Source organism: Xyrauchen texanus, chromosome 45 (genome assembly GCF_025860055.1).
Source record: "Xyrauchen texanus isolate HMW12.3.18 chromosome 45, RBS_HiC_50CHRs, whole genome shotgun sequence".
Lineage (NCBI taxonomy): Eukaryota > Metazoa > Chordata > Actinopteri > Cypriniformes > Catostomidae > Xyrauchen > Xyrauchen texanus.
In genome coordinates, this window is record NC_068320.1 from 19,670,767 (window position 1) to 19,696,730 (window position 25,964).

General features: G+C 36.9%; 1 protein-coding gene across 1 annotated transcript in view; it reads right to left on the reverse strand.

The window, feature by feature from the left end:
• Positions 1–2,973: 2,973 nt before the first annotated feature.
• Positions 2,974–25,964, reverse strand: part of stab2 (stabilin 2) — a 36,274-nt gene continuing 13,283 nt past the window's right edge. The window contains exons 18-68 of the mRNA XM_052118777.1: positions 25,187–25,339; positions 24,679–24,738; positions 24,328–24,423; positions 24,055–24,141; positions 23,289–23,400; positions 22,994–23,171; positions 22,690–22,783; positions 22,463–22,621; positions 22,256–22,351; positions 22,078–22,173; positions 21,891–21,938; positions 21,377–21,513; positions 21,106–21,214; positions 20,895–20,972; positions 20,697–20,786; positions 20,069–20,176; positions 19,825–19,956; positions 19,155–19,283; positions 18,669–18,731; positions 18,459–18,554; positions 18,018–18,213; positions 17,813–17,908; positions 16,835–16,880; positions 16,506–16,585; positions 16,281–16,406; positions 15,917–15,993; positions 15,389–15,460; positions 14,706–14,825; positions 14,577–14,621; positions 14,112–14,192; positions 13,185–13,343; positions 12,951–13,091; positions 12,208–12,267; positions 11,641–11,817; positions 11,022–11,111; positions 10,631–10,777; positions 10,403–10,462; positions 10,030–10,153; positions 9,552–9,701; positions 9,367–9,471; positions 9,161–9,268; positions 8,675–8,868; positions 7,965–8,106; positions 6,744–6,877; positions 6,472–6,637; positions 6,239–6,345; positions 5,313–5,432; positions 5,043–5,192; positions 3,802–4,050; positions 3,592–3,687; positions 2,974–3,309 (exon numbers count right to left, since the gene is read on the reverse strand). Coding sequence (XP_051974737.1) covers positions 3,250–3,309; positions 3,592–3,687; positions 3,802–4,050; positions 5,043–5,192; positions 5,313–5,432; positions 6,239–6,345; positions 6,472–6,637; positions 6,744–6,877; positions 7,965–8,106; positions 8,675–8,868; positions 9,161–9,268; positions 9,367–9,471; positions 9,552–9,701; positions 10,030–10,153; positions 10,403–10,462; positions 10,631–10,777; positions 11,022–11,111; positions 11,641–11,817; positions 12,208–12,267; positions 12,951–13,091; positions 13,185–13,343; positions 14,112–14,192; positions 14,577–14,621; positions 14,706–14,825; positions 15,389–15,460; positions 15,917–15,993; positions 16,281–16,406; positions 16,506–16,585; positions 16,835–16,880; positions 17,813–17,908; positions 18,018–18,213; positions 18,459–18,554; positions 18,669–18,731; positions 19,155–19,283; positions 19,825–19,956; positions 20,069–20,176; positions 20,697–20,786; positions 20,895–20,972; positions 21,106–21,214; positions 21,377–21,513; positions 21,891–21,938; positions 22,078–22,173; positions 22,256–22,351; positions 22,463–22,621; positions 22,690–22,783; positions 22,994–23,171; positions 23,289–23,400; positions 24,055–24,141; positions 24,328–24,423; positions 24,679–24,738; positions 25,187–25,339 — 5,799 coding nt within the window. The 3' untranslated portion in view covers positions 2,974–3,249. The remainder of the gene's footprint in view (positions 3,310–3,591; positions 3,688–3,801; positions 4,051–5,042; positions 5,193–5,312; positions 5,433–6,238; positions 6,346–6,471; positions 6,638–6,743; positions 6,878–7,964; positions 8,107–8,674; positions 8,869–9,160; positions 9,269–9,366; positions 9,472–9,551; positions 9,702–10,029; positions 10,154–10,402; positions 10,463–10,630; positions 10,778–11,021; positions 11,112–11,640; positions 11,818–12,207; positions 12,268–12,950; positions 13,092–13,184; positions 13,344–14,111; positions 14,193–14,576; positions 14,622–14,705; positions 14,826–15,388; positions 15,461–15,916; positions 15,994–16,280; positions 16,407–16,505; positions 16,586–16,834; positions 16,881–17,812; positions 17,909–18,017; positions 18,214–18,458; positions 18,555–18,668; positions 18,732–19,154; positions 19,284–19,824; positions 19,957–20,068; positions 20,177–20,696; positions 20,787–20,894; positions 20,973–21,105; positions 21,215–21,376; positions 21,514–21,890; positions 21,939–22,077; positions 22,174–22,255; positions 22,352–22,462; positions 22,622–22,689; positions 22,784–22,993; positions 23,172–23,288; positions 23,401–24,054; positions 24,142–24,327; positions 24,424–24,678; positions 24,739–25,186; positions 25,340–25,964) is intronic.

Genomic DNA, 25,964 nt, shown 5'->3' on the forward strand with positions numbered 1-25,964 from the left:
TGATGTATGTTGTGAAAAGCGCTATACAAATAAAAATGGTGACTTGATGGAGATTAAACGTAAAGTGTTCTGTGAGTGTGTACATGTAATGCCAGGGTTGATCCCTGGACCTCCTGCTCCAGTTGCTCATACCAGTATGCCACTAGTGCCTACATATGAAAGGAGGTTCTCCCTGGACCTTTATCCCACAAACTGATGCAGAGAAGTAAAACAAGAAAAGTGCTGTGAATGCTCTTCATCCAATCCACCACTAGGTGGTGAATGAAAACTTCATGCAGGGATGAAAGTAGCAACCAGTAACTCTCAATAATATTTTTTTTTTTAACTATGCTAACAGATGAAGCCATGATAGATGCACAGCTCTCTGTACAAACTCCAAAATAAACATTATTTTCTTGTTCAGTCACCTTTCGTCCCTGAAAGTGTGGGTTCAAATTCTACTGTCATATGTAACAAAACATGTCCCACACAGCAAAACAATCCAAACAAAGTGCTTCTGTGGATAAACTTTTGTCTTTCATTCCCGAAAGTCCCGAAACGAATTTGTACGTTTCTTTTATCAAATGAAATAAATCATCCCCTGCAAAAAACTCCTAGCTCATAGATAAACTTTTGGCTTTTGCTACCCCCTGAAGGTCTGGGTTCAAAGCGGAGACATTTTATGTTTTTTGTTTTTTTTCATCAAATGTAACAAAACCCATAAAAACACACTTTGAAACACTCAAATTCCAAACTCAGTAGCTCAGTGGATAAACTTTTGTCTTTCATCCCTGAAAGTCTGAGTTCAAATATGTTTTTGTCATTTGTAACAATGTGACATGCTCCAAAATCTGTGACATGCTTCAAAAGCGCCTTTCAACTTTTGACTCTTTCGGCATATGTAACAAAACATGTCACTCCAAAAAACACCATGCAACATTAGAAATTCAGTAGCTCAGTGGATAAACATTCATCTTGTGCTCCTGAAGTCTGGGTTCACATCTGGCAATTTTTTTGTGTCATTTGTCAGTGGATAAACTTTTGCCTTTCATGCCCCAAAAGTCTTGGTTCGAATCGAACAATTTTTAAGTTTCTTTCATCATATGTAACAAAACATTCCCCTAAAAAGCACACAATAAAACCCTACAAGCTCAGTGGACAAACTTTTGTCTTGTCTTGCGCTCCTGAAAGTCTAGGTTCAAATCCTGTAATTTTTATGTTTCTTTCACTATTTATAACAAAACATGGCCCCCAAAAAGCAATCTCAACAACACTACAACCACTGTGGCTCAGTGGATAAACATACAATTTGTGCTTCCACAAGTCTGGGTTCAAATCTGGTACATTTTACGTTTCTTTCGTCATATGTAACAAAACACCCCCCTCAAAAACACATTACAAAACACTACTGGCTCAGTGGGTAAAATGTACCCTCTCTTCCATAAAACCCTTGGTTTGAATCCCACTATTACTTAAAGGAAACCTTTGTCATCATATCAAACAAAGCCGGCAAAAACACCACAATCCCTGGCAAAAGACATGATGGTGCGGTGATTGAACGCAAGCTCTCTGGAAACAGAGCTGTGAAGAAGCAAGTCCCTCCTCAGCAAGATGGTTGAACACTGCAGCACAAACAGAACACCTGTGGCAGTAAAACAAGTGAAGTGTGAACAAAGAAGCGTAACAGTGGTAAACAGGTCTGTAAAAAACCAACTGAACCAATAAACTTTTACTCCTTGCTTGAAATATGTTCTTTTATAATAATCTTCTTTATTATAAAAATAATCGTCTTTCCCCATGCAAGTAAATAGGAGCTGCACTGTCATGACGCTTGTTTACATATAAGAAATAGCTGCCTAAACTGTCCAACAGCATTCCAAAAATGGCAGCCGAGTGGACTGACTGATATTGTTGAAAGGATTCGGAAATACATTTGGACCGTTCTAATTCGTTTGTTTACATTCTTGAAATGGTCTATAATGATGGTTTCCAAACAAGTTTCAGAAATACTGCCACTTCTTCCATTGGTCGGCAAGCAGATAGTCCCGCCCCTAACTCACGTAATTGGTAGAGCCAATGTTACTGTGTCAGGACTGGACGGGATGCTCAAACAAACAGTGCAATGTTGAAAGTGTCACAATGTTTACTCTATTTGGGTAATCCATCTAAAATTACACAAAATTTCCCTTTATGTTTAGTTCCAAGTGTCATAAAGGGATAGTTCACCGCAAAATGAAAATTCTCTCATCATGTAGACACCATCCAAGATGTGTATGACTTCTTCTGCTGAACACAAACAAAGATTTTTAAGAAGAATATCTCAGCTCTGTGAGAGATTTATAGTTTAAAAAAAGGATTTACATATAGGTCTGTTTCTTACCAACGCCTATTATATAACTTCTTAAAACATGGATTTTAACAATGGAGTCATATGGATTATGTTTATGTTTCCTTTATGTGATTTTTGGAGCTTCAATGCATTCACTTGCATTGTATGGACCTACATAGCGGAAATATTCTTCTAAAAATCTTCATTTGTGTTCTGCAAAAGAAATAAAGTCATACACATCTGGGATGACATTAAGGTGAGTAAATGAGAGAATTTTCATTTTGTGGTGAACTATCCCTTTAAAAGCCGTCTGGCCTTAAAATAAATACAAAATATATACTTTCCATTTTCACTCGACTTCATCGAAAGTCACACCATATTAATGTGATCTATTATTCTTTGGATTAAAATCATTCTCAGAGGAAATTCAAAGCAATAAAACCTGCATTGTTCCTAGGAGATGTACCCGGCATCCCACCTCAGCACCTGTCTATTTGATTAGTGCCAGTGCCCGAGTCCCAGTGGGACTTACTTCTTGAACTGTAAAAGCATGGCATCTTCTACTCATCATGTCCAGTATTTGTTGTATCTCAAAAGGAATGCTATGTTGCCCCCCATGTACTATTCACAGCCCGATGTGGCCCCTAAACCATAATAAATGTCCAATTCCTTTTCTTGAGCAAGACACTTATGATAACATTGTAAATTTATTAAAGCCTGTAGTACAACAGAATTTAGAGATTACAGATAATCAGGTTACTTACAAACATGTGCACACACAAACACTCTCTCTTCAAAAGTATGCATACATCCACAACCTGAACTGATTTCTCAGACTAGCTTTGGTATTTCACTGTCCCTTCATTGTGAAATAGAATTTATGGTCCCTCTTGTGGTCTCGAATGGAACTGCATCATTAGATGACGCTTGATGTGGTTATCTCAGCTGTTCTGGAGGAGGTCATAGGAACCACTTGCAATCACTTCATGTTTGTCTTCCTCCTTTTAAAAAAGACAAGACAAAACCATTACATTGTACTTGTATAACAGTGTGACCCTAACCCAATTTGAACACCCTTTGAACAACATTTTAAATAATAATAAACATTCAGACATTATGGTAAAATAAACCTAGACAGGGTGATTAGGTGATTTTGTATCATCTTGAAAGGGTTATTTTGACCATGATTGACCAAACAGCCTGGTGATACATGAGACATGATACGGTCTTAGCATTTAAAAGAACAAAAGCTAATACAGTTATTTTTTGTTTAGCTCACGGACCATTGGAGCTTGCTCTTTTGGGGCGGGTGTAGAATCATACACAGGATTACTGATGTTTGGACTGGATTCTGATGGGTTAACATCTTCTCCATCATCCTAAAATGATAGAAAGAAAAAACAAACAAACATATCAACATGCACACACCACACAAAGACAAATTTGAGTATATCCAACAATGAAAACTATACAAAGTGAAATTTAAGGCTTACCTTAAAGTAGTGGAACTGGAACGGCTTTGTTTTATGTGTGTAGAAATTGTATCCCACAAATCCAGCCACTGCAATAAGAATGATGAGTCCTAAGACACCGATGCCCATCCCGGCCTTATGAGCCGGGTGGATGGATGGAGGTGGAGGCGGCGGAGCTTTCAGTGGGCCTTGCAGAACATGGATGACCCCATTGGAGGCAAAAATGTCATAATCGATGACATAGCGGTCGTTGATGTATCCAGAGGAAGTCTAAAAGGAGGAGAATTACAAGTATATTAAGTATAGCTGATATCAGCTAAAAGTGATGAATATGGAATCATGTTAAAATTGCTTTAAGAATATATATTATTTTATACCATATTTCTCAAGGTAGGTTTATTATGGAAAGCCAAAAGTCTTGGCTACAAAAACACTATTTAACATTTCCAAAATGTTTGCCTATGTAAAAAGATTCAGTTGACACACATTGACCTGTTGTGAAAATATAAAAAGCAATTGGGAAATGACCTATAAATATTTTAATTAAAATAAAGTAAAAAATATCACACAAATATCAAAGTATTGAGTAAGCCAACAGATATAAAGATACATTTATACATGTATACATTTTTATTGCCCCAACACAAATGTTTTTACTTGTTTATCAAACTGCTACAGCAAAAATATGATTTTAAAATTTTAGTTTGGCAGACATAATTCACAAAAAATACTTTAATTTAAGATGGTTTTGTACTATTTTGAAACCAATGTTCAGAAAACACACATTTGTTTGATTGAACTTTTGACTTAAAACCTTATAGTTACCAGTGTTGGGTGTAATGAAAATATAAAGTAATTAGTTACTGTACTCTAATTACCTTTTTTTTTTTCAAAAGTAGTGTAAAGCACTACATTTTAAATTCTCCTAATCAGATTACAGATAATTACTTTAATTAATTACAGTTAAGCACATTACTTAAAGGATTGCATATATTTCTAAAATGTTATTATTAATGTAGAACACATAATTAGTAATGTGATTACTTTCCCGTGAAGTAATGTGATTACAATTTGATGTAAATAATGAATCATTTGTAGCAGATTACTTTTTTGAGTATTTTACCCAACACTGATATTTACTGAGATATAGCCCTTGTGACAACTTCCTTGTATGACAACTAATCCCGCTCTCCTCAATATTGCTTTTTGAGAATAAAACAATTCCTAGCATATGCATGAATGGAGTTACGTTATATCCTCACTACTGTTTGAGGGTTTTGGAGATCAGGCACGCTGGTGATGGTCAGGCTTTGCCCCAGACGTGTTCTGACATGAGTAACATTAATAAGTGCCTGCAGTACCAAAGCCCTCCCATCCAGTAGATGGTGCTCTATGTCTCTGCTACTCAAAGTCTGTTGAACACAGGGGACATTACAAGAAGATCAGAAGTGAAAACATTTTGAGTACATATTGTTGGCATTTATATATATATATAAAATATACAGGTAGGTGTGCAGTGTATGTGGAGTCACCTGGTTGCTATAGAGACCATTATTGTCAGGTACAAACAGAGTAGACTGGATGGTAATATTGCTTATGCGTTTCATAAACTCTTTCCCTGATGCAGAAAAACTCGAATAATTCAGGATTTGCTGAAAAAGACCAATGTCCAATTATTGTAATATGATGACACTGGGTCAACAATTCTCACCTATTCTTCAATTTAAAAAAGTATCTAAAAATAAAATAAATAAATATATATCTCAAAGGGGAGTCCTTTCAATAAAGGGATAGTTCACCCAAAAATGAAAATTCTCTCATCATTTGCTCACCCTTATGCCATACCAGATGTATATGACTTTCTTCTGCTGAACACAAACAAAGTTTTTTAAAAGAATATTTCAGCTCTGTGGGTCCATACAGTGCAAGTGAATGGTGGCCAGAAAAGTGAAGGTCCAAAAAGTACATAAATGCAGCATTAATGCATATGACTTAAGTGTTTAAATCTTTATCTTCAGAACTGATATGATAAACATGGGTGAGAAACAGATCCTTTTTTACTATAAATTATTTTCCCTGCTCAGGAGGTGGCGATATGCATGAAGAATGCAAACCAAAACAAAAGAAGAATCTGAAAGTGAAAGTGGAGATTTATAGTAAAAAAAAAAAAGGACTTAAATATTGATCTGTTTTTCACTCACACCTATCATATCGCTTCTGTAGATATAGATTTAACCACTGGAGTCTTATGGATTACTGTTATGCTGCCTTTATATGCTTTTTGAACCTTCAAATTTCTCTCAACAATTCGCTTCGATCATATGGAAAAATTCAAAAAATCTTTGTGTTCTGCAGAAGAAAGAATGTCTCACACATTTGGGATGGCATAAGGGTGAGTACATGATGAGAGAATTTTAATTATTGGGTGAACGTTCCCTTTAGTAGAAGCTCTACTCACAGAGAGGAAATTGGAGAAGGTTGGTCTGGTTGAGAGGACCTGCAGCAGGTTTCCTGTACAGGAGTATCCATCACCGATGTAGCCAGTCTTACACTCACACTTCACATCTGCAACACACATGTACACCAATAAACCAAATCTTTTAAACCCAAACTTCAGTCTGCTTGCATAAAGTCTTTGTGTTCAAGGTTGAGAGCAGATTCATCCACATTTTGTCCCATAATGTATTTTACCCTTCAATCGATAGCAGAATGTGTCCCACGTCTCGCTCAGGTTATTGCGTACACCATAGTCCACAATACCAACGTGTCCAAAGCCACATTTAGGGTTGGAGAAGCTCATGGGATATGCTACCCTTGCTTTGTCAAGCCAACCTGCCACACATAAGTTATAACCTGCCTGCAGTACAAAAAAATACAAAAAGAGAAAAGACACCCAATAAAATTCACATACAAGTGCTAATGGTTCAGCTTAAAATAAATTTGGACTTGTGCTGTGTGTCCACCTGCTGGGCATAGGCAAGCTGTGTGTAAGTAGCAATACTGCCTCCTGCCTCCTTGCATGCCTCCTGTGCCATGCTGTAGTTGAGTTTATACCCTCCCATTGAGGAGCGAATGTTGAAAACTCCCAGTGTTTTATCTAAAAGATAAAAGCCAGCCAAAATTGTGTTTGACAAGTCTTCAACAAAATTTGCTCTATTTCAAACCTATCTAGCTGCCTACCAGGACATAATTTTAACATGCGGTTCCAAACGGTAGGCTGAAACATTCTTTCTTCTACAAATTTTTATTAGAATATCTCAGCTCTGTAGGTCCATCCAATGCAAGTGAATGGTGACCATGTAGGTCCAAAAAGGACATAAAGGTAGCATAAAAGTAATCCAACAAACTCCAGTTGTTAAATCCATATCTTTATAGGCAATATGGTATGTGTGGTTGAGACCCAGATATATATTTGAGTCTTTTTTTACTGTAAATATACACTTTCCCTTTCAAATTCTGATGTGGAAGTGACTTTCACATTTAGCAACCTACTGTTTGGGGCTGGTCAAAGGTGGAGAGTTTATAGAAAAAAGGACTCAAATACTGATTGTTTCTCACACACATGTATCATATCGCTTCTGAAGACATGGATTTAACCCCTGGAGTCGTATGAATTACTTTTATGCTGCCTTTATGTGCTTTTTTTAACTTCAAAGTTTGGAGAATTGGACCTCCAGAGCGGAGATATTCTCCAAAAAATCTTTGTTTGTGTTCAACAGAAAAAGAAAGTCATACAAATCTGGGATGGCATGAGGGTGAGAAAATGATGAGAGAATTTTAATTTTTGAGTAAACTATTCCTTTAATGCTGATTTAAACTTATGGCTAGTTATTCAGATTGAGGATTTATGTTAATGAATTGATTGAAGTATTTTTATATAAAAAAAAATAAATAATGGAAAAAAAGGCCCTGAAAATAAATTCCAGGTGGAAAATATTGCCCCTTAAAAGAAAAGTAAATATTTGACCGTTTTTTTATGCACTGCAGAAGTCACTGCCTGTGTAGCACATTTCAGATAGGTAACTTTTGAGGTTTCATGACAGTAGCCTATATAGACAGCAAGGCAGCTTACTAGGTTTTACCACACACAAACACATAAATGAAATAAAACCTATATACTGTATCTTGTAGGATGCTGTAAGAATAATAGTCATAGCAGTGCATTCAGTATAAAAGATACAAACCCTCGTAGTGCAGGTCAGTGCACTGAGCATCTGAATGGCACTGTCCATTATCCTGTAGACAACGATTGATTAGCAACTGCTTGACTTCACAAGCAATCCCATCACCAACGTAGTTGTCCTTACACTCACATTTCCTCTTGTCCTGGTGACCAAATTACATATAACACAACAAATAAATTCAGTATGAGTGTGATTAAAAAATACCCTTTAATCAAAATGTTTATATGTGAAGTGTGTATTTTCTTCACCCTTAGTGTCACAAAATGAAACTGCAAACATTTTTTTTTTTTTTATGATTACCATTGGTCAATAAAATAGTTCAGTCTGTTGTGTTCTCTTGTATTGGCTATGCTGTTACACTGCCTTACCGTTAATATCCACTAGCTGGCATTGTGCGCTTACACATGTTCAGTTGACTGTGTTGAGTGTTCAAAGAGGAGAAGTTGAAAATCAGAGACACATACCTTTTTTTATTTCTGACATATATAACACCACCCTAAACTCACGAAACTGAACTCAATGCTGTGTATTGTATTGGGCTGGTCAGGATGCTCAAACAAACAGAGCATTTTTTTTTTTATCATTTCGGGGGAATCAACCTACGACAACCTGGCTTACTTATAGTTATCTCTGCATATTACTGAAAGTCGAAATGTATGTCTAAAAATGAATCTTTAATCAGGTTTAATGAAGGAGAAATGTCTGCTTACAGCTCCAGTCATGGTGCAGGTTGCATGCTCGTGGCATCCTCCATTGTTGCCACCAGCACAGGGGTCGACCGGTGTACACACATACCCATCGCCAGTGTAACCTTTCAGGCACGAGCAGCTCACCTTCTCACCTTTTTGACTGCACTTAGAATGCTTAGAACAGCCGCCGTTCCAATGCTTGCACATGTTGGCCGCTTAGGAAAAGAAGAGATTGGGTGGTTGGTTGGACATTTCTACCCTTGCTGAGACAAGTATCACCAGTATTGCTGCAAGGTTAGGGATTCTAACAAACCTCAAACCTAAGTAGTGCGCCAACTTTTCCACAGCCAAGTACCACTCACTTTTTTACCAGAAAATCTACAAAGCTAATCTCAGCTGTAATTCCTTTGCGAGGAATCATAACAGCTATAATGGAACGTTAAACTCATAAAGGCTCTTCAAATTGGAAAACGGGTGACAAGTGGGATCTTCATGCATGTGCTGTACCTGTACAGGTGATGCCATCACCTTCATAGAAGGGTTTACAGACACAGGTATTGTTCTCCATGCAGACACCCTTCTCATGGCAAACTGGATTGCAAACTGGACCATCAGCTAAAGCATTAGAGATAGATTCAGGGAAATGTGGGCTTGCAAGTAAAAAGCAATGTTTGACTTTCTCTTGTCTGAAAGAGTAAAGAGAAGGTCTGTACCTAATTTGTTCTCACATCGGGGACCCGTCCAGCCCTCTTCACAAAAACAGGAACCAGTACCTTTCAGACCCTCATCACATGACCCGTGTTCTGTGCAATTACATACTATAAAAACGGAAGAGGACATAGACGTGTTTATGACTATTCTATACTGTAAATAAAATTAATGCATTGTAAACGCTCACCTATGCAGTCTGGTCCAAAATGGCCGTCCACACACAGCTCACATGCTACACCTGTAAATCCAATATCACATGTGCAGGTGCCATTGCCTAAATGATCCTCATCACACTTGCCATGGTTACTGCAAGGGGATCCAGGGCCACCAGGACATGCTAGAGAACAGGTAAAGTGCAGAACACCTCCTTATCAGTTGGAAACGCAAAGGAAGTGTTGTTCTACATATCTGATAAGACCAATGCATGATAATCTAGATATTGATTGCAAGCATAGCAATATTTTGGACCGGAATAAGGGGATACAGTCTAAACAGTACAGCGAGATATGGTTTGTAATCAAAAAAACGAACTGTTAATATTAATAATTATTAATCTGTGTATTAAATACACACAGAAAATGTGCATCGTGTGCACAGTACACATACTGTATATACTGCAGAGATAGTACAGATAGTATGCTATTCCAAACAAAGCCACTGCTTACCAAGACAATCCCTGCCGTAGTACCCTGCACAGCACTTGGGCTTCCATATGATCATGGCACATACCGATTGGCAACCGGCGTTCTTAGCGACCAAGAGATGTGGCAGGTCACACTTTTGCTTGGCCTAGTTTGAAAATACAATTAAGATGGTTCAAAATTCTGTTGGGTATGTGCAAAGAATGTTTGATTTTCTTTTCAAACTTAACAGCATCTCAAGGCATCTTAAAAGATCAGACAAGTAAGAAAGTGACATAATAGAGACATAGACATAAAGATATATGGTGAAGTTAAATAGCAAGTTTTTCCCACTAAAGACCATAAATAATGTTGCTGTCCATAGGGTTTATTAGCTTCACAGAAAAATGAATATTACCTTTGGCTTGCTTCCAGGCGGGCAATCAGAAATAGTGCGACCACACTGCTTGCAAGACAACTATTTAAACAAAACACAAAACTTTTGCCATTCACTTGAGAAAAAAGTAGATCACTTAATCATTGATAAAACGTACATGCTACACAATCTACAATATATACAATGTACTACAGAGTGCAATTCTGCATTGTAACCAGTCAAGTTACTTGGAACAATGTTATGACTCACTGTGATATCAATGGTGTCCTGATAGTCACAACGCCCGCCAAGGCTCGGAGGACTCAGCAGACAGTTAATACCATAAATCATGCCTCCATTGAAATCAATGTTTCTCTTTACAATCCGGCAGCTTTTATCATTCACATAAAGCTCTCCCTGATGGATAAACATGCATGACATGATACATGGTTCATCTTGATAATCACACATTTCTATTTTCAAAAGTCTAAGAATGAAACTAAATATTTATTAAAAAATAAATATATTAAGATATTTTACTTATAATAAATATAAATTTTTTTCCTTTACCATGGTCTAAGGAACTTAATAATAATAAAAAAAGAATTAAGGTATCTTATAATATTTAAACATCTTTTTCCTATATTCCTATAATACTCACTATTTGCTCTTCACCCATGCAGGCTACTGACAGATCTGAGCCTTGTTGAGTTTTTAAAGAGCTGATGTGTATGAGCTGTGCAGCCATGATCTAATAAACGCACAACAAATTTCAGTACATTTAAATTCTGCATTGGGAAGTCAACAATGAAATTTCTGCTGTAATGTTGAATTCATCTGGATCACAGACACTGCAATGTCCTTGCCAAAAAAGTCATTATAAATGGCAACCAACTTGCTAAAACTGTCTAATTATAAAACGCATTAGGCCTCATCAATACATCTATCAGGGGTCTAAAACCCTTTTCTGGCCAGGGAGCCTTTGGTGCATCGAGAGACGGAGCTGGGACCCCCATGTTACATATTGTATGTTATTGACTGTTGCATTCTAAGCCTGGCCTACAATAACATGCATATAGTACCATACTAATGTATTTATATACTTTGTTATTATGCTTGCATTGCACAGCCATTTAAATAATAATGAATGATGTGAAGTCATATACAGTACTCTGAAATGAGGCATACAGTCCATAATTCTAAGAATAAAGCCAAGCTCAACTGCCAAATGCCTTTGTGGAAATTAAACTAAATGTAAAACACACTGGATAGATACCGACCTTTGTGTCACGTAGGATGTGGTATTTAATGTACTCAGTCAGCTGCTCACGGTTATGAGGAGCATACAGGAAGTTTTTCTGCTCCTGGGCCAAAGCATCCATTGCACTGTCCGTGGGCAGGAACAGGGTGACGGGCTGGTGAATGGGGTCCATCACCAACTTCAACATATCTGTGCTCTATAAAACAACAAATAACTTTGGTGCTCTTGCATCCAAACATCACTTTCTTAATCAGTATTTTTTGTCTTGGTTTCCAGAAAAAAAAAAAATTTAATAAATGACTTGTTTTCAGCAAATATATCTTAAAATTAAGTTTATATATCTGAACACATTGGCAAATTGCTTTTTCTTGTTTTAAACATAATCTAACATCATTTTGTGAGGTTTGCACAAGATAAAACAATTTGCCAATGGGAAAATAAAATAGAAAATTCAAGATGCAATGAAATTCGAGATATTCTCTCAAAACTAGTCTTATTTTTAACTTTGGTGGCATTCAGGACAATGATGTTATGAAGTAAATAAATATGCTTGTAAAAATGGAAATGGAGAGGAAACCATGCATACCTCCAGAACTTTGTAAAATGTCTTGAAGCCATGGACGTTAATCACATCTGAGAGGTTTCGCTTACAAGAAAAAAAAGAAATTATTTGAATAATTCAATCAAATGCTATATTTACACCACAGATGAATGTGTCCCATATACATTTTTTTATCTGATACGTAATCTGATATTTTGCAATTTCACTTCAGTGTGAACAATCAGGTGGGAATTTGTGTGATTTTCACATCAATCTAAGGTGTCATTCGTCATAATTGTAAGGTCGATTACCCATGGCGTAAATCATATTTTTTTTTATGAATAGCTCTACATGATGTGTAACATAGAAAGGTGCCAAGGCATATTTACTGAAAATATAGAATAACTTTCATTAGGTCTGTGTAAAGAAGTCAATGGAAAGGAGGAGGTGAGAACCGGCTTGACGATATAAATAATAGTTTTAATGATAAACTTAAAAAGACACAAACACACACATGACGGACATGTCCGTAAACTATCTCTCTCTCGTCGCACCACTGTCTGCCATCGGCCTTTATCCCTCTCGGAGGCTTATTCAGCCTGATAAGCGACCGGGTGTGTATAATCACAACCCGGCCCCGCCCTCCACCCTGCCACAGTCTATAATGTGATATTTGCTTTAAAGCTCTTAAAAGAAATTGAAAGAAAATTGGTTTATGGCAGAATAATTCTTGAACAAGAGTCTTCTTTTTTTATACTAACATTCAGAGTTATCCTGTGAGGACTTACAGGGGTTGTGTCTATTTCCCTGGATTTCTGGTTCTGAAGACTGGGAGGGATTAGGACAGTGTCAATCTCATGGAAAATGCCGTTGCCACTTTCCAGATCACTGAACACCACTTTGGCTTTGTTATTGATGTATATAGTGTCCTGGAAAAAATTATAAGTTTAATTGTGAATTATCCTTTGGAATCATAATCATACAGAGTTATTATATTTGTATATTTATAAGGTATACTGTACCTCAGAGTATGTAACGCTGAGGACTTCACCGGTAAGTGAGGTGAGGTTACGAGGTTGCATAAGGTCTTCCGGGAGGAGAGTACGGCAGGCCACTATGTGGTACCTCAAAATTTTGGCGTTGATGTTTTGATTACCACCCAGCTTTATCATCTCATTTGCCTAAAATGCAGGACACATCAGTGTCAATAAAGACACTCACTTATCACCTCTTCAGATTCTTCTGTGTATGAAATTCATTAAAAGGCATATGAGAGTTGAATTTGAGTGAATAGCAAGAAATCTGTCAAAAACATGTCTGGGTCATATTTCACCCAAAAATCAGAATAAAAAAATAAGAATTTGTATTATTATAATTAGACTAAAAAATTAAAAAAAATCTCCCCAAATTCTCATGACTTTAATGCCCCCAGATGTTTTACCTATGTGTTTGTTTACAAGTCTCATTGTTCTTAAAAATGATTCCATTAAAACATTCTGTACTGTAATACAATGATTTTTTAAATTGAAATCAACATAAATTAAAAGGTAGAACAAATGCTACAAGTACAAATACTTAAAATATGTATAAATACTTACATAATATAATATATTTGCATTACTGTAATTGTGCTTAAATGTCACAAACATAATGTTGCAATGCAAAACTTCGTAATTGCCTTAAAAACAGGCTTCATTGTTTAAATGTAAAATATAATTTCTTGAAACATTATGATCAAAGGTCAAAGGAATCCAAACCTCATAGGAGTGAACTGGTTTGAAAACCATTAATATTACTTTGTTCACACAGCATCAACATGAAACTTTTCCAGCAAAGCTACAACTTCTTATGACAGCAAAGGAAAAGGCTGTATGTGTGAAAGTTCTTACAGTATAGTTTCATTTTGTTCACACATATGTTATAATGCTCTGCAACAAAGAAAGGCATACCTCCATTTTTTTAAAGGCATCTGCATTAGGTGCGAAGACAGTGAAGGGGCCACGACCTCTAAGTTCATTAACATTTGCAAACTGTAAAAACATCCATATTTAGATTATTGGATACTCTCAGAATGTAACAAATAAACATATTACATGGGTGTAAACATGATTAAAGCGATAGTTCACCCAAAAATGAAAACTCTGTCATCATGTTCTCACACTTATGCTTCTGTGGAACAAAAAAGGAGATGTTATGCAGAACGTTAGCCTCAGTCACCATTCACTTTCATTGTATGGAAAAGATGTAATGAAAGTGAATGGTGACTGAGACTTTCTCTCCATAAAATTCTCTTTTGTGTTATACAGAAGAAGAAAAAAAATGCAAATGGGTTTGAACAACAGCAGGGTGAATACATGATGACCGCATTGTGGGATTAACGATTTTTGGGTTAACTATCCTTTTAAGAAGCATACCAGCAGTCCAAGATAAAAATCCCTCAACTTTCTGTATAAAAGCTCCTGTGGGGGGAAAAATAATTGTTATATTCACAAGACATATGTTAAGTTTGTGATTATTCATGTAGATTTTGCTTTAGATCTCACTTTCTGCAAGGTGCCTTTGCAAGTCTCCCCATCCCCAATAAAGCCTTCCGGACAAGTGCAGTTCCTCTCCAGTGGTCCAGTCATGGTACACCTGGCATGACTGTGACATCCTCCATTTTTCTTTAAGAAAAGTAGTAATGAGAAAGAAATATCTTACAGAATAATTAATGCCATTCATTCTAGTCTGTGAATCGAGTGCAGCAGAAATGTTTGAAACAACTGTGGCATAATAGAATTCATGTATTGTAATGCAGCGGTTCTTAACTGGTGGGTTACGAATACAAAACAAAAATGGGGTCTGTTCTGATAGGGTTGGGGACAGCAGGGAAAACAAAACAATCCTAAATGCAAATAATAACATATAACTAACCAAATAATTGTGTACAGTTAGGAAAGAAAAATAAATGTTGTTGGCGTCAAAGGCTGTGCAGCCAAACAAACTCTACGGTACTTGGCACAAATTTATCTCTCACTTGATAGAAGCTTGCCAAGTTAGGCAGATACCATCATAGAACAGATGCATTGCAGGATAAACATGGTTTGTGCAGACCACAACATGAAACTCTCGAAATTCTGGGTCCACAAGCAAAACCATTTAAGAACCACTTATAAATTCAGTGAGATACTCTTATAAATGTTGGTGCTTAAAGTTTTACCAATATCATTCAAAGAGGAAAATGTACCTTGAGACACATATCGATGGATTCACACTGACTTCCATTTCCTGAAAAGCCTACATTGCAAATACACACTGTCTGAAAGCAGAGAGACATCCAGTGTAAATTCATCTGACACTTTATTAAAAGAATATTAGTTCATTATAAAATTAGTTTAACTCAAGAACATGTCCCGGTGATATTTCTCAAAAGAACGAAATTAGAAAATATAATTTACTTACAGAAAATGCAATGAAAGTGAAAAGGAACATTTTATTATTATTATTGTTTTTCACTGTAATATTATCATCATGACAATTTTTCTGCCTAGTCTCATAATTGTAATGCAGAAAAAAAACTCCCCTATCACTGTAATGGAAAAAAAATAATGATGATATGATATTATCAAGTATATATATATATTTTTGAAAAATGTTCATGAGATACACCCAAAAACTAATTTATATAAAAGTAAAAAAAAAATTTATTTGATTTAATTAATATTTGATTTATTTGTTGACTGACAGTTTGGCTGCGTTTATATTTGGCTCTTACCTTATTAGGACCTGTATGTATGCACGAAGCATCTGCGTGGCATCTCCCTTTATTACCATCCAGACATGGGTTGATAGCTTTAAAGACACACACACTCTCATAAACACATTGCAAAGACAAATATTTTACATTTACCTTTCAATTGGAAATCTTTTATCTAAATTAAATAACAGTGCTTTTGTACTATACATTTTATCAGTATGTGTGTGTTCCCCTGGGAATCAATCCCATACTCTGTGTTGCTAGTGCCATGCTCTACCAGTCATGCTACAGGAACAAATTCTGCCCCAAAGGTCACGCTCTCTAACCAACTCTACACTATAATGTGATTATGGGAACATAAGTGAATATTAGACAGACTTACAAATGCACACTTGTCCATCGCCTCCATAACCAGTTTTGCACGCACATATTCTGCGTCCTGGGAGAGTTCGCTTACACACCGCATGGACAGAGCAGCCACCGTTATTCACTGCACATGCGTCTACAGCTTGGGATATACAGCATGAAAGATATGAAACCACCATTCATAATGATTTGCTGCAAGCGTTTTCAAGTTGTTTTGATGGTTTGTTGAGATGCTCAATACCTGTGCAATATGTGCCGTTACCCTGAAATCCTGCTGCACAACTACAAAAATATGTATTGTCCAATACTTTCACAAGGCAACTGCAACACACACAAAGTGCTCAACATAAGTCCAATAAACCACAACATACTTTTATCATAAATATATTTAAGACTAGAGAACTACTGCTCCGGGATTGGTGACAGGTGTTTTTATGGAAAGTACTGTGGCTGCAACGTTTTACAGTGATATACCATGGTACTGAATGACTAACATGTACATGATACTACAAAGTTATTCAAAGATACCATGTGACATTCTGGTTGTGAGTATTTCAAAATTAAACTTACTTTGCACTGCTGTGGCACTTTCCTCCACACATGTCTGATGTAATAGCTGAAACCAGTCAAAATTATTCTTTATTTTTACATGTAGTTCCAATTGTTGTAAATATATCACAAAATATCAAACCAAGTGGCATCAGCAAACAATGATGCTAGACGCTATGCTCAACTGACAGCATTTGTGGCATAATGTTGATTACCAGAATTGTTTTTCTACTCGTCCCTCCTTTTCTTAAATAAAATGCAAAAATTGGGGTTACATTGACACACTTACTATAGAAGTGAATGGGGCCAATTTATGGATGGTTTAAAGGCAGAATTTTGAAGTTAATAATTTTATAAAAGCACTTACATTAATTCTTCTGTTAAAACTTTTATTTTGTATTAAACGTGTATTATTTGAGTTGAAATGTTAGCACACAATTTTTATCACAATGACATGCATATTGTTTATGTCTTGTGGTCCTCCTTTTGAAAAGGTGAGAATTTCAGCATTATTATACAGTATATATATAACCGGTCCTGCTCGACCCACTCCGAACGGCATCTCCAGTGTGGGAGCCTCTAGTGCGCCTCTTGAAGCCAGGGGTGTGAAGTTTACATACTGCACAGCTACCTACCAGATAGCTCCCGAAACACTCACCCCCCTAAACCTCATTCCCATCCAGGTCACGGCAACACTGTAACTGGTCCTGCTCGACCCGTTCCGAATGGGATTCAAACCGGGGTCTCAGTGTGGGTGGTGGGTGTGCTAACAAGGAGGCTAAAGGCTACAGCTTCTAGCATCAGTCGCTAGTGCGCCTCTTAAGGCCAGGGGAGTGAGGATTACATATATAAATTGTATAATTTTTATTTAACTTGTAAAAAAAATATTTAAGTCAAATGCTTTGCTTGAAAAAATGTGTGCTTCTGCTACGTTTCTTTAAAAAAAAAAAAATGTTTGGTTTAAAGTTATATAATGCACTGACATCTGAACATTCTTACCAATGTTGCAGGTTATTCCTCTCCAGCCCAGATCACACTCACAGCTGCCATCTCCATCCACACCTTCTTTACAGCGTCCGTTAACACACATACACTCTACGCAGAAAGAAAGTACTAAGTGCAAATGCAATGTTTGAAAGAGCAAACAAATGACGTAATACTTCCATGTTGTTCTCAGAGTAGTATACAGTATGATGTTCGGTACCTTGATCACAGTGAGTTCCATACTTGCCAGCTTGGCAGTTCTCACAGGCGGTGCCATTAAAACCCTGGTTGCATTTACACACCCCTGTGCCATTGATCCCGTCTCGACATACACCGTTGCCAAAACATGGTTTACCCTCTGGCCCTGGGCACCTCTCACAGTTAATGCCATAATATCCTTCACAACACTTTCTTTTCTGCAAAGCCAGAGAGAATATCACATGCAATTAAGTACACTGCAACCCAATTTTGTAACATTGTGCTAAAGTTTAATTTACCACAAAAAGAGGATGTTGAATATTCGTCTCAGTCACCATTCCCTTTCCCATACCATTAAAGAGAATGGAGACTGAGGGTGTCATTCCACCTAACATCCCCTTTTGTGTTCCACAGAAGAAAGAAAATCCTAAGCATTTTGAATGTGACAGCATAATTCACATACAATGGTGACTTCCTCACAAGCGACTCTACATCCAATAGTCAGCAATGTCTCGCCATGATATACTTGACTGTATATGCATCTTTTCTTTGGATTCCTCTAAAAGAATAAACAATTAATAAAATATATTATGCAATTTCTTTAAGATATAAAGTATTCAGATGAAAGCAATATATATGATTATTAATTAAGAATAAATATACAGCAATTCACCTGTTTTCTTGTTCCTGAAGGACAAGAGTTCTCAGTTGGGTGGAAACAGTCTACACAGCGTCCCTACAGACAAAAATGGACATATTTAGAACTATTTACATTATACTGGGGGAAGTGGGTTTGCAATAATGAACTAAGAAAACTACCATGTTAAAGAAGCCCAATCAAGTGAGGTAGTAAAGTCTATTCTATTGTATTATTTTCTAAAATACCAGCTTACTATAGACCAGCATGAATTTCCATAAAGTTCCAAGCTGGTTTATGCTAATCAGGGCTGATCTAGTGCTGTTGAAGTTGGTTAACCAGCATGGACTTTCTTGGTCTCATGTATTAAGTGAAGCAGGTAGACTAAGGAATTCCTGCTGACTGAGTTAGTTATGAAGCCTAATGAAGACACCAGAACACTGGTATCCAAATACTGGTGACTGGCTATACTGGAATTTTCTGCAGGGAGGTTAAATAGATTTTGAGACTGTCATATTGTACCCAAAATGTGTTGGTGGAAGCGCTATCACAGCGGTTGATAGGGATAGTCAGAACAGCAGACATTGTGTGGATCACCCCTTTACTGGTCTCTATGTCTGTCGTGTTCACCTCAGCCTCATTTACAAACAACTATGAGAGATAGAGAGAGAGAGAGAGAGAGAGAGAGAGAGAGAGAGAGAGAGAGAGAGAGAGAGAGAGAGAGAGAGAGAATAATTTAGCATTGTTGATCAAGTTTATACAGATTAGAATTACTTAAGGAATATTCAGGGTTCAATACAAGTTAAGCTCAATCAACAGCATTTGTGGCATAATAATATAATTAATTAATTAATACACACTTACTGTGTAAAGTTATATCCAGTTTTACAACTTTTTTGCCATAACAACTCAATGCTGTAAACCCTAAAACCATAAAGCAACCGTAAAAACGAGAATTAAACAACTTTACAGCACCCAAGTTTTAACAGAAAAATTAATGTAAATGCTTTTATAAAATTATTAACTTCACATTTATGCCTTCAAATTCATCAAAAATTGGCCCCATTCACTTCCATTGTAAGTTCCTAACTGGAACATATAATTTTTTGTGGAAATCACCATTATGGCACAAATGCTGTCAACGGAGCTTAAGTAGTATTGACCTCGGAATTTTCCTTTAACATTGACTTACCTTGTTATCTCGGCGGAAAATTCCCAGTTGGTAAGAGAAGCCGAACATAGTATCTTTATAAAGTCCATCCACTAAGTCTCCATCTTTTAAAGTCTCATTCAAAATAATGTGATACTGGGTCACATTCAAATCCTGGAATCCAACACATACAAACACACAAACAAAAAGATGGAGAATGTCACATACATACTTAAGGTTATGCGTTTAATGTATTAGAGATAGTATTTGTGTGTTTGCATAGTACCAGTGAGTCTTTGTCCATTCTTTTGAGGTATTCTCGGACTGCACTGTCTGTTGGGGCGAACACAGTAAAACCAGAGGACTCCTCCATTTCCTCAGTCAGCTTGTGTTTCTGGACAGACAAGAAATAACCACAATTCCAAAACATAATTCCCCAAAAGTCTGCTCAAAAATCTGAGAGGGCACATTTGAATTGTGCTTCTGCTTCAGAAAATGGTTATTTTTTTCCTTCTGTGGTGTGGTAGGTCTACAAGACATGAACAAAAAAGTTCTTCTAAGGCACGAAAGTTCACTCAGCGGCCATCTTTGTTTTTTATGTTGGCAATAGGAATACAAGTACAGTTCCTGTCTACTGAAATGGAGAAAGACTGAAATCCAAAACTGTTTGTCAAGTTGTCATACATTTTATATCAAAAATAAAATCTGACCACAATGGTAACATAAATTTAGCTTTTTAGCTTGTGCATGCTCATTCTAGAGTAAATAAACAGGTAATGCCACTGTCAAAAAGACAATTGGCTTTTTTAACGGTAAGGCGAGAAAATTCCTAAAGCCGCCATTTTCATTCCCATTCATTTTCCTATGAGTGGTTCATCATCTTCTCTTTAAACCATCTCTCACATGCCACTCACCATTAGAGAGCTGCGGAAGAGAGAGAGGTCTGGCCTCAGAAGGAGCACCTCCAGTAAACCCTCACTCATCTGTCGCTCATCAATCAGCACCTAGGAGAAAACAACAATGGTGTAGTTCTTATTGTCTATTAAAGTCTTATTGTTTTACTGGCTTCAGGTTTTATGATAACTAAAATGTGAAGCGTTTTGCAATCATACTGTGTCAATTAGATGGATAACTCCATTCTTTGCGGCCATATCTCCATATATCACTTTTCCTCCTGCGACAATGGTTGTCTGAATAGAGAGAGATCCACAAGAGAAATGATAAAGAAAATACCTTAATCTTTTAATGCAAGACACAACTTCCTGAGAAATGCACAGTAATTCCACTGCAACTAAGATAAGATGTTTGACTCAGTGTTCTCACATCATTGGTAGAGTAAACAGGAAGTGTCCTTTTTAAAAGGGAAACCAGTCGTGGGGAAGGGGAGGTACGAAGATCAGCCATACCAAAAATCCCAGAAACAACGTGACTTCTGCAAAAAAAAAAAAAAAACATACATCTAGTTGTATTATGACACAGTTAAAGAGCGCAAAAAGAATTCATCATCAGCAAAGTATTTCAATATGATGGCATCTAAAGGCTTTTTGTTATAAAGATGAAAATGTACATCTAAACTCTGTGATGACGTTCTTACTTGATAAGACTCGGCAGGTTACTGCGGGACACCCAAAAGTCTTTGTCCTCTTTACTCATTTTTTCTATTGCTTGAACAGATGGCACAAAAAGTGTGAAATTCTCAGCCTCTGACAGCAACTGAGAAAGATATGGCTCCTACAGAATATTCCAGAACAGAACAGAAAGTATGCATTATATTACAGTGCATACAATTAGCTGAGAACATTAAAATGACTACAATTATGAAAACAAAGAAGTGCTAGTGTTAGAGTTCATTTTGTAGTTCAAGGCAGAAAATGGGTTTCTCCACAGTTCAAAACTATAAAAAAGTTTGATCATATAAATGATCAAACTAAATATTTTCAATATTTTTTAAAAACAAAGACATTTAAGACAAAGTTTAATCGAAATCCCGACATCTAACCAAATCGCTCTAGTATTGTTTTGTGCATATTGCACAGCCCTAGTTTATTGTACAACACTTAAATGTGCTTTATAAATAAATGTGACCAACTGACTGTAGTGTAACTTACAGTAAACCATTTGCTGAATTCTAGAAGGTCAGGGTTTGATGCCACCTCCTTTAAAAACAGATTGGAACGAATCTTAGAATACATAGTTCATTGATCATTGTACATGCAATTTATAGTGCATAATGCAACACTAAAACTGGCCTATAGTAGATTATGTAAGTGGGGCTATAATGACAATGTCACATACCTGTGCTAGAGTACCATAACAGATTTTTCCATCCCCAGCATAGCCGTCCTCACACACACACTGCCATCCACCTGGCGTCAGGTACTGGCAGGTAGCCTACAGGGAAAAAGAAAGGATTCAGCTGATTCAGTATACATAAATACATTTCTCTATGATTGAACTTTATATAAACACTCACCAGGTAATGACATCCACCCTTTTGTTCTACACACTGATTGATTGGTTCACATTCCCTCCCACTGCCATGGTAACCACTTTTGCAGGCACAGTCACTCTAGGGAAAATCGAGCATCAGAAAATGCTATACAAGGATGGATGGATGGATGGATGGATGGATGGATGGATGGATGGATGGCATTTCAGAGAGCAGAATGGCCCATCTTACCTGTCCTGGCCCTACATAGATACAGGAGGCATTGGGGTGACACCCTCCTCTGGATGGATCCAGACAGTTATTGATGACCTGGCACTCATCCCCATCTTCTCTCCATCCACTAAGACACTGGCATGTGTGTTTGCCCGGACCCGTCTTTATGCATTTGGCCTGAGGACAGAATATAAAGAACATAACATGCAGCACAAATTACACACATACAGATGCATTTCACTTACATTGACGCTGCAGCCTCCACGATGTGGTAAAGCACAAGGATCACTCTCCATGCACATGTATCCATCCCCTTGGAAACCAGGCTTACACACACACCTAAATCAAAACAATGCTTAATCACCAAGAACAAGCCATATACCATTGACCATTGAGTTAAATACTGTAATTAAATAATACTAATACAATATCTATCCATCTATCTATCTATCTATCTATCTATCTATCTATCTATCTATCTATCTATCTATCTATCTATCTATCTATCTATCTATCTATGTTAAAAAGAGAGGAAGGTGGGATACTCACAAGAAATCTCCCTTATTGGACACACAGTCCGCGTGGGCGTGGCAGGGCTGGTTGGGTCCGCACTCCTGGGTTTGCTGTTCGCAGAACTCTCCAGTATAACCTTCTTTACAGGAGCTCTGCTTACATTTACCACCGGACTCTGGACTATTGTCACACACACCGTGTATGCATCCACAGGCTGGTGTTGTGGAAGAACAGCAAGAAAATATAATTACTATTACTCGCCTGGTCAAAAACAATCCATTCGCAATTGTGATTTTGCAAAGTTTTGATAGTTAGTGAAATTAATATGTACTTTTGTCACAGGACAGGCCATATTTGTTGGGATTGGTGCAGTACTGGCAGCGTGATCCTTTGAAATTGGGGTCACACTGACAGGTGCCATTTCCATCTATACCCTCAGAACACTGCAACAAAGAAAAGACAAAATCAAGACTTCATAACACGTTGGTAAACCATGGAAAGGGAAAATGTTGGGCTACTTTCACACATTCAGTGTTTAGGATTAAAAAACCTTGTTTACTAATAGGAGTGGCTCTGAATTATCCTGTTCACACAACAACTAAAATACTGAACTCACTCTGAAAGTGTGATATATAATGAGACCCCATGGATTTGATTTTCAGGGGCATTTTTAAATGTTTACGGGATGTTTTGCATGTTTTTAAATCATTAAAATTATATTGTAATTTTTTTATTCAGATACTTAAGTTTAATCAATAAATTAGCATAGGTTTCCATTCTGAATAATTAGACTAAGAATATATTCCCTCCTACCCATAAAATTAATTCAACATTAAATCATATTTTAAGAGATAATATTTCTAACTAGAATATTAAGAACTATTGTATATCAAATGTTATAAATGAATAAATAATAAAAAGAAGAAACTGAGGCATTTTTTGCACCACTACGTTTTGACTGTCAGAGACTTTGTTTTTCCCCATGTGGGGGCATTTTTTTTTATTTTTCCTCTTAATTTTTTTACCCTAGTGTGAACACTGCTATATTTAGCACTCTAAAACAGGACAGATAAATGCATTCTGCTGCTTTTGTTTACCTTGCCATGAGAGGAGCAGGGGGCTGTAAAACCACCTGGGCATGGGGAACAGTCTGGTCCAAAGAAACCTTTACAGCAGCGAGGGGTCTATTTGAGACAGATAATGGTACAGACTTTATTTATTTAGCTTTGACCATGCCAGACAGACAAGCAAAATGATGCAATTGCAAATGTAATAAAGTACATTTCATATGCTCTGTCTTGGCTGAAGTCTAAAAACATACACAGCTCAACTTTTATTACAACTAAAACTCTAGTGAAACAGATACTCACGGTTTTTGTCTCATTGCAGAAGAGAGCACAGCCAAGTGTCGGTATAATAAAGCCTGAATTTATTTTCTTGAACACGCAGCCTCTTGAGAATATATTCTGAGTATGAGAACGCCATAAAAGAGGGGGACAAAAACAAAACAGCACAAATAAGTTTTGCCAATGCCATTTACCAGTACACAAGTTCGCAACACCAAACTAAAGCAAACCTCTGTAATTAGCTTGACTCACAAAAAGGAAGCATAGGTAACACAAAATTGCTATTTTTTTATTAAACATAAATTTGACAGGTTTGTCTTTATTTTTCAACTAACAACACAGATAACAAGCTAGAAACATTTAGCCTGATCTTACCAGAGATTCACCAGTTGGACAGGTAGACTTGGAGGCCAGTGTGCAGCTAACACATGGACCCTGTGACAAAGAAACAATCATATATGTCACTTCAGTTGCAATCACTTGTTGCATACTATGTTTTTGCAAAAGAGCAAACAGCTTTATGCAAAAGTGAAGCGTGTTTTCAGTGCCACCAGAGGCACTGAACAGATTTCCAGAATAAGTATGACTGTTAACAGGTTTACAAAACATTCCTACCGCCCCTTCTGCCCGTCCCCAATCTGCCTCTTTTTTCTTTTTCTTTCTTTCTTTTTTAAAATTTTTTTTACAAGAAGTGTCACCCCAAACTCACTCCATTGGCTGAGTAAATGTCAAACAAACGAGAAGCAAACACCACAGAGCCGCAGTTTTTACAGTCTTCAGTAGGTTAACCTTCAAATGGCTTGTTTAAACATGGCTCCGCACATTAAAATGAGACAAGATAATTTTTACATATAAAAGCTGGAGACAGATAGAAACGGCTTACCTTATAAATGTTGGTTTCTTTGATGTCACACCTGTGAGGTATGATGGGCTCTATGGAAGCAGGGATCAGAAGCCCTTCAATTGAATGGAGATGGCCATTCTTTGCCTCAACATCCAATTCCAGCACAGGTTCACCATTGACCAGGATCTGCCCCTGTATGTGTTCAGAATCCGTGGTTTCGTACTAGGTCAGTGACTTGTATGACATAATTGTGCTTAATGTGTGTTTCCATTATGTACGGCAACCTCTTTTACTCAAACTGCTACAAGCGAGAATCAACTTTGAGGAATTTAGCTCCCGTCTGCTGAAATTAAATGGTTAAAGCGGCACTTAGTGGTTTAAGGCTGAAAATGCATTATTGCAGACAAATCGAGAAGGGTCTGTCTGTGTCCTGCAAACTACAATGCCCCCTTCAAATAACCGCTGAAATGCTGTGGTCTTGCAGCAGTTGGATGTCACATACACTGTGTTTATTTGAAGTCCCGCAGCAAAACTACAACTACACCTATCCCTAACCAAGACCCTATACCTAACCCTTACCATAATAAATAAGAGTCATACACCCATATCACTAGATGGAAAAAGTGAGGAGAAACTTGATGAAAATGAAGAGGAGAAGAAACTATGCTAAGCTAATAGGCTAACCAGTTAGCTTGAGCTAACAGGAAAAAACAGAACAGATACATTTAATAGTATTATATGTGACATATTATTGAAAAACAAAAACCCGTATCTTTGTCATTTTTACATGGTAAGACAATATAAATCATACAGCAAT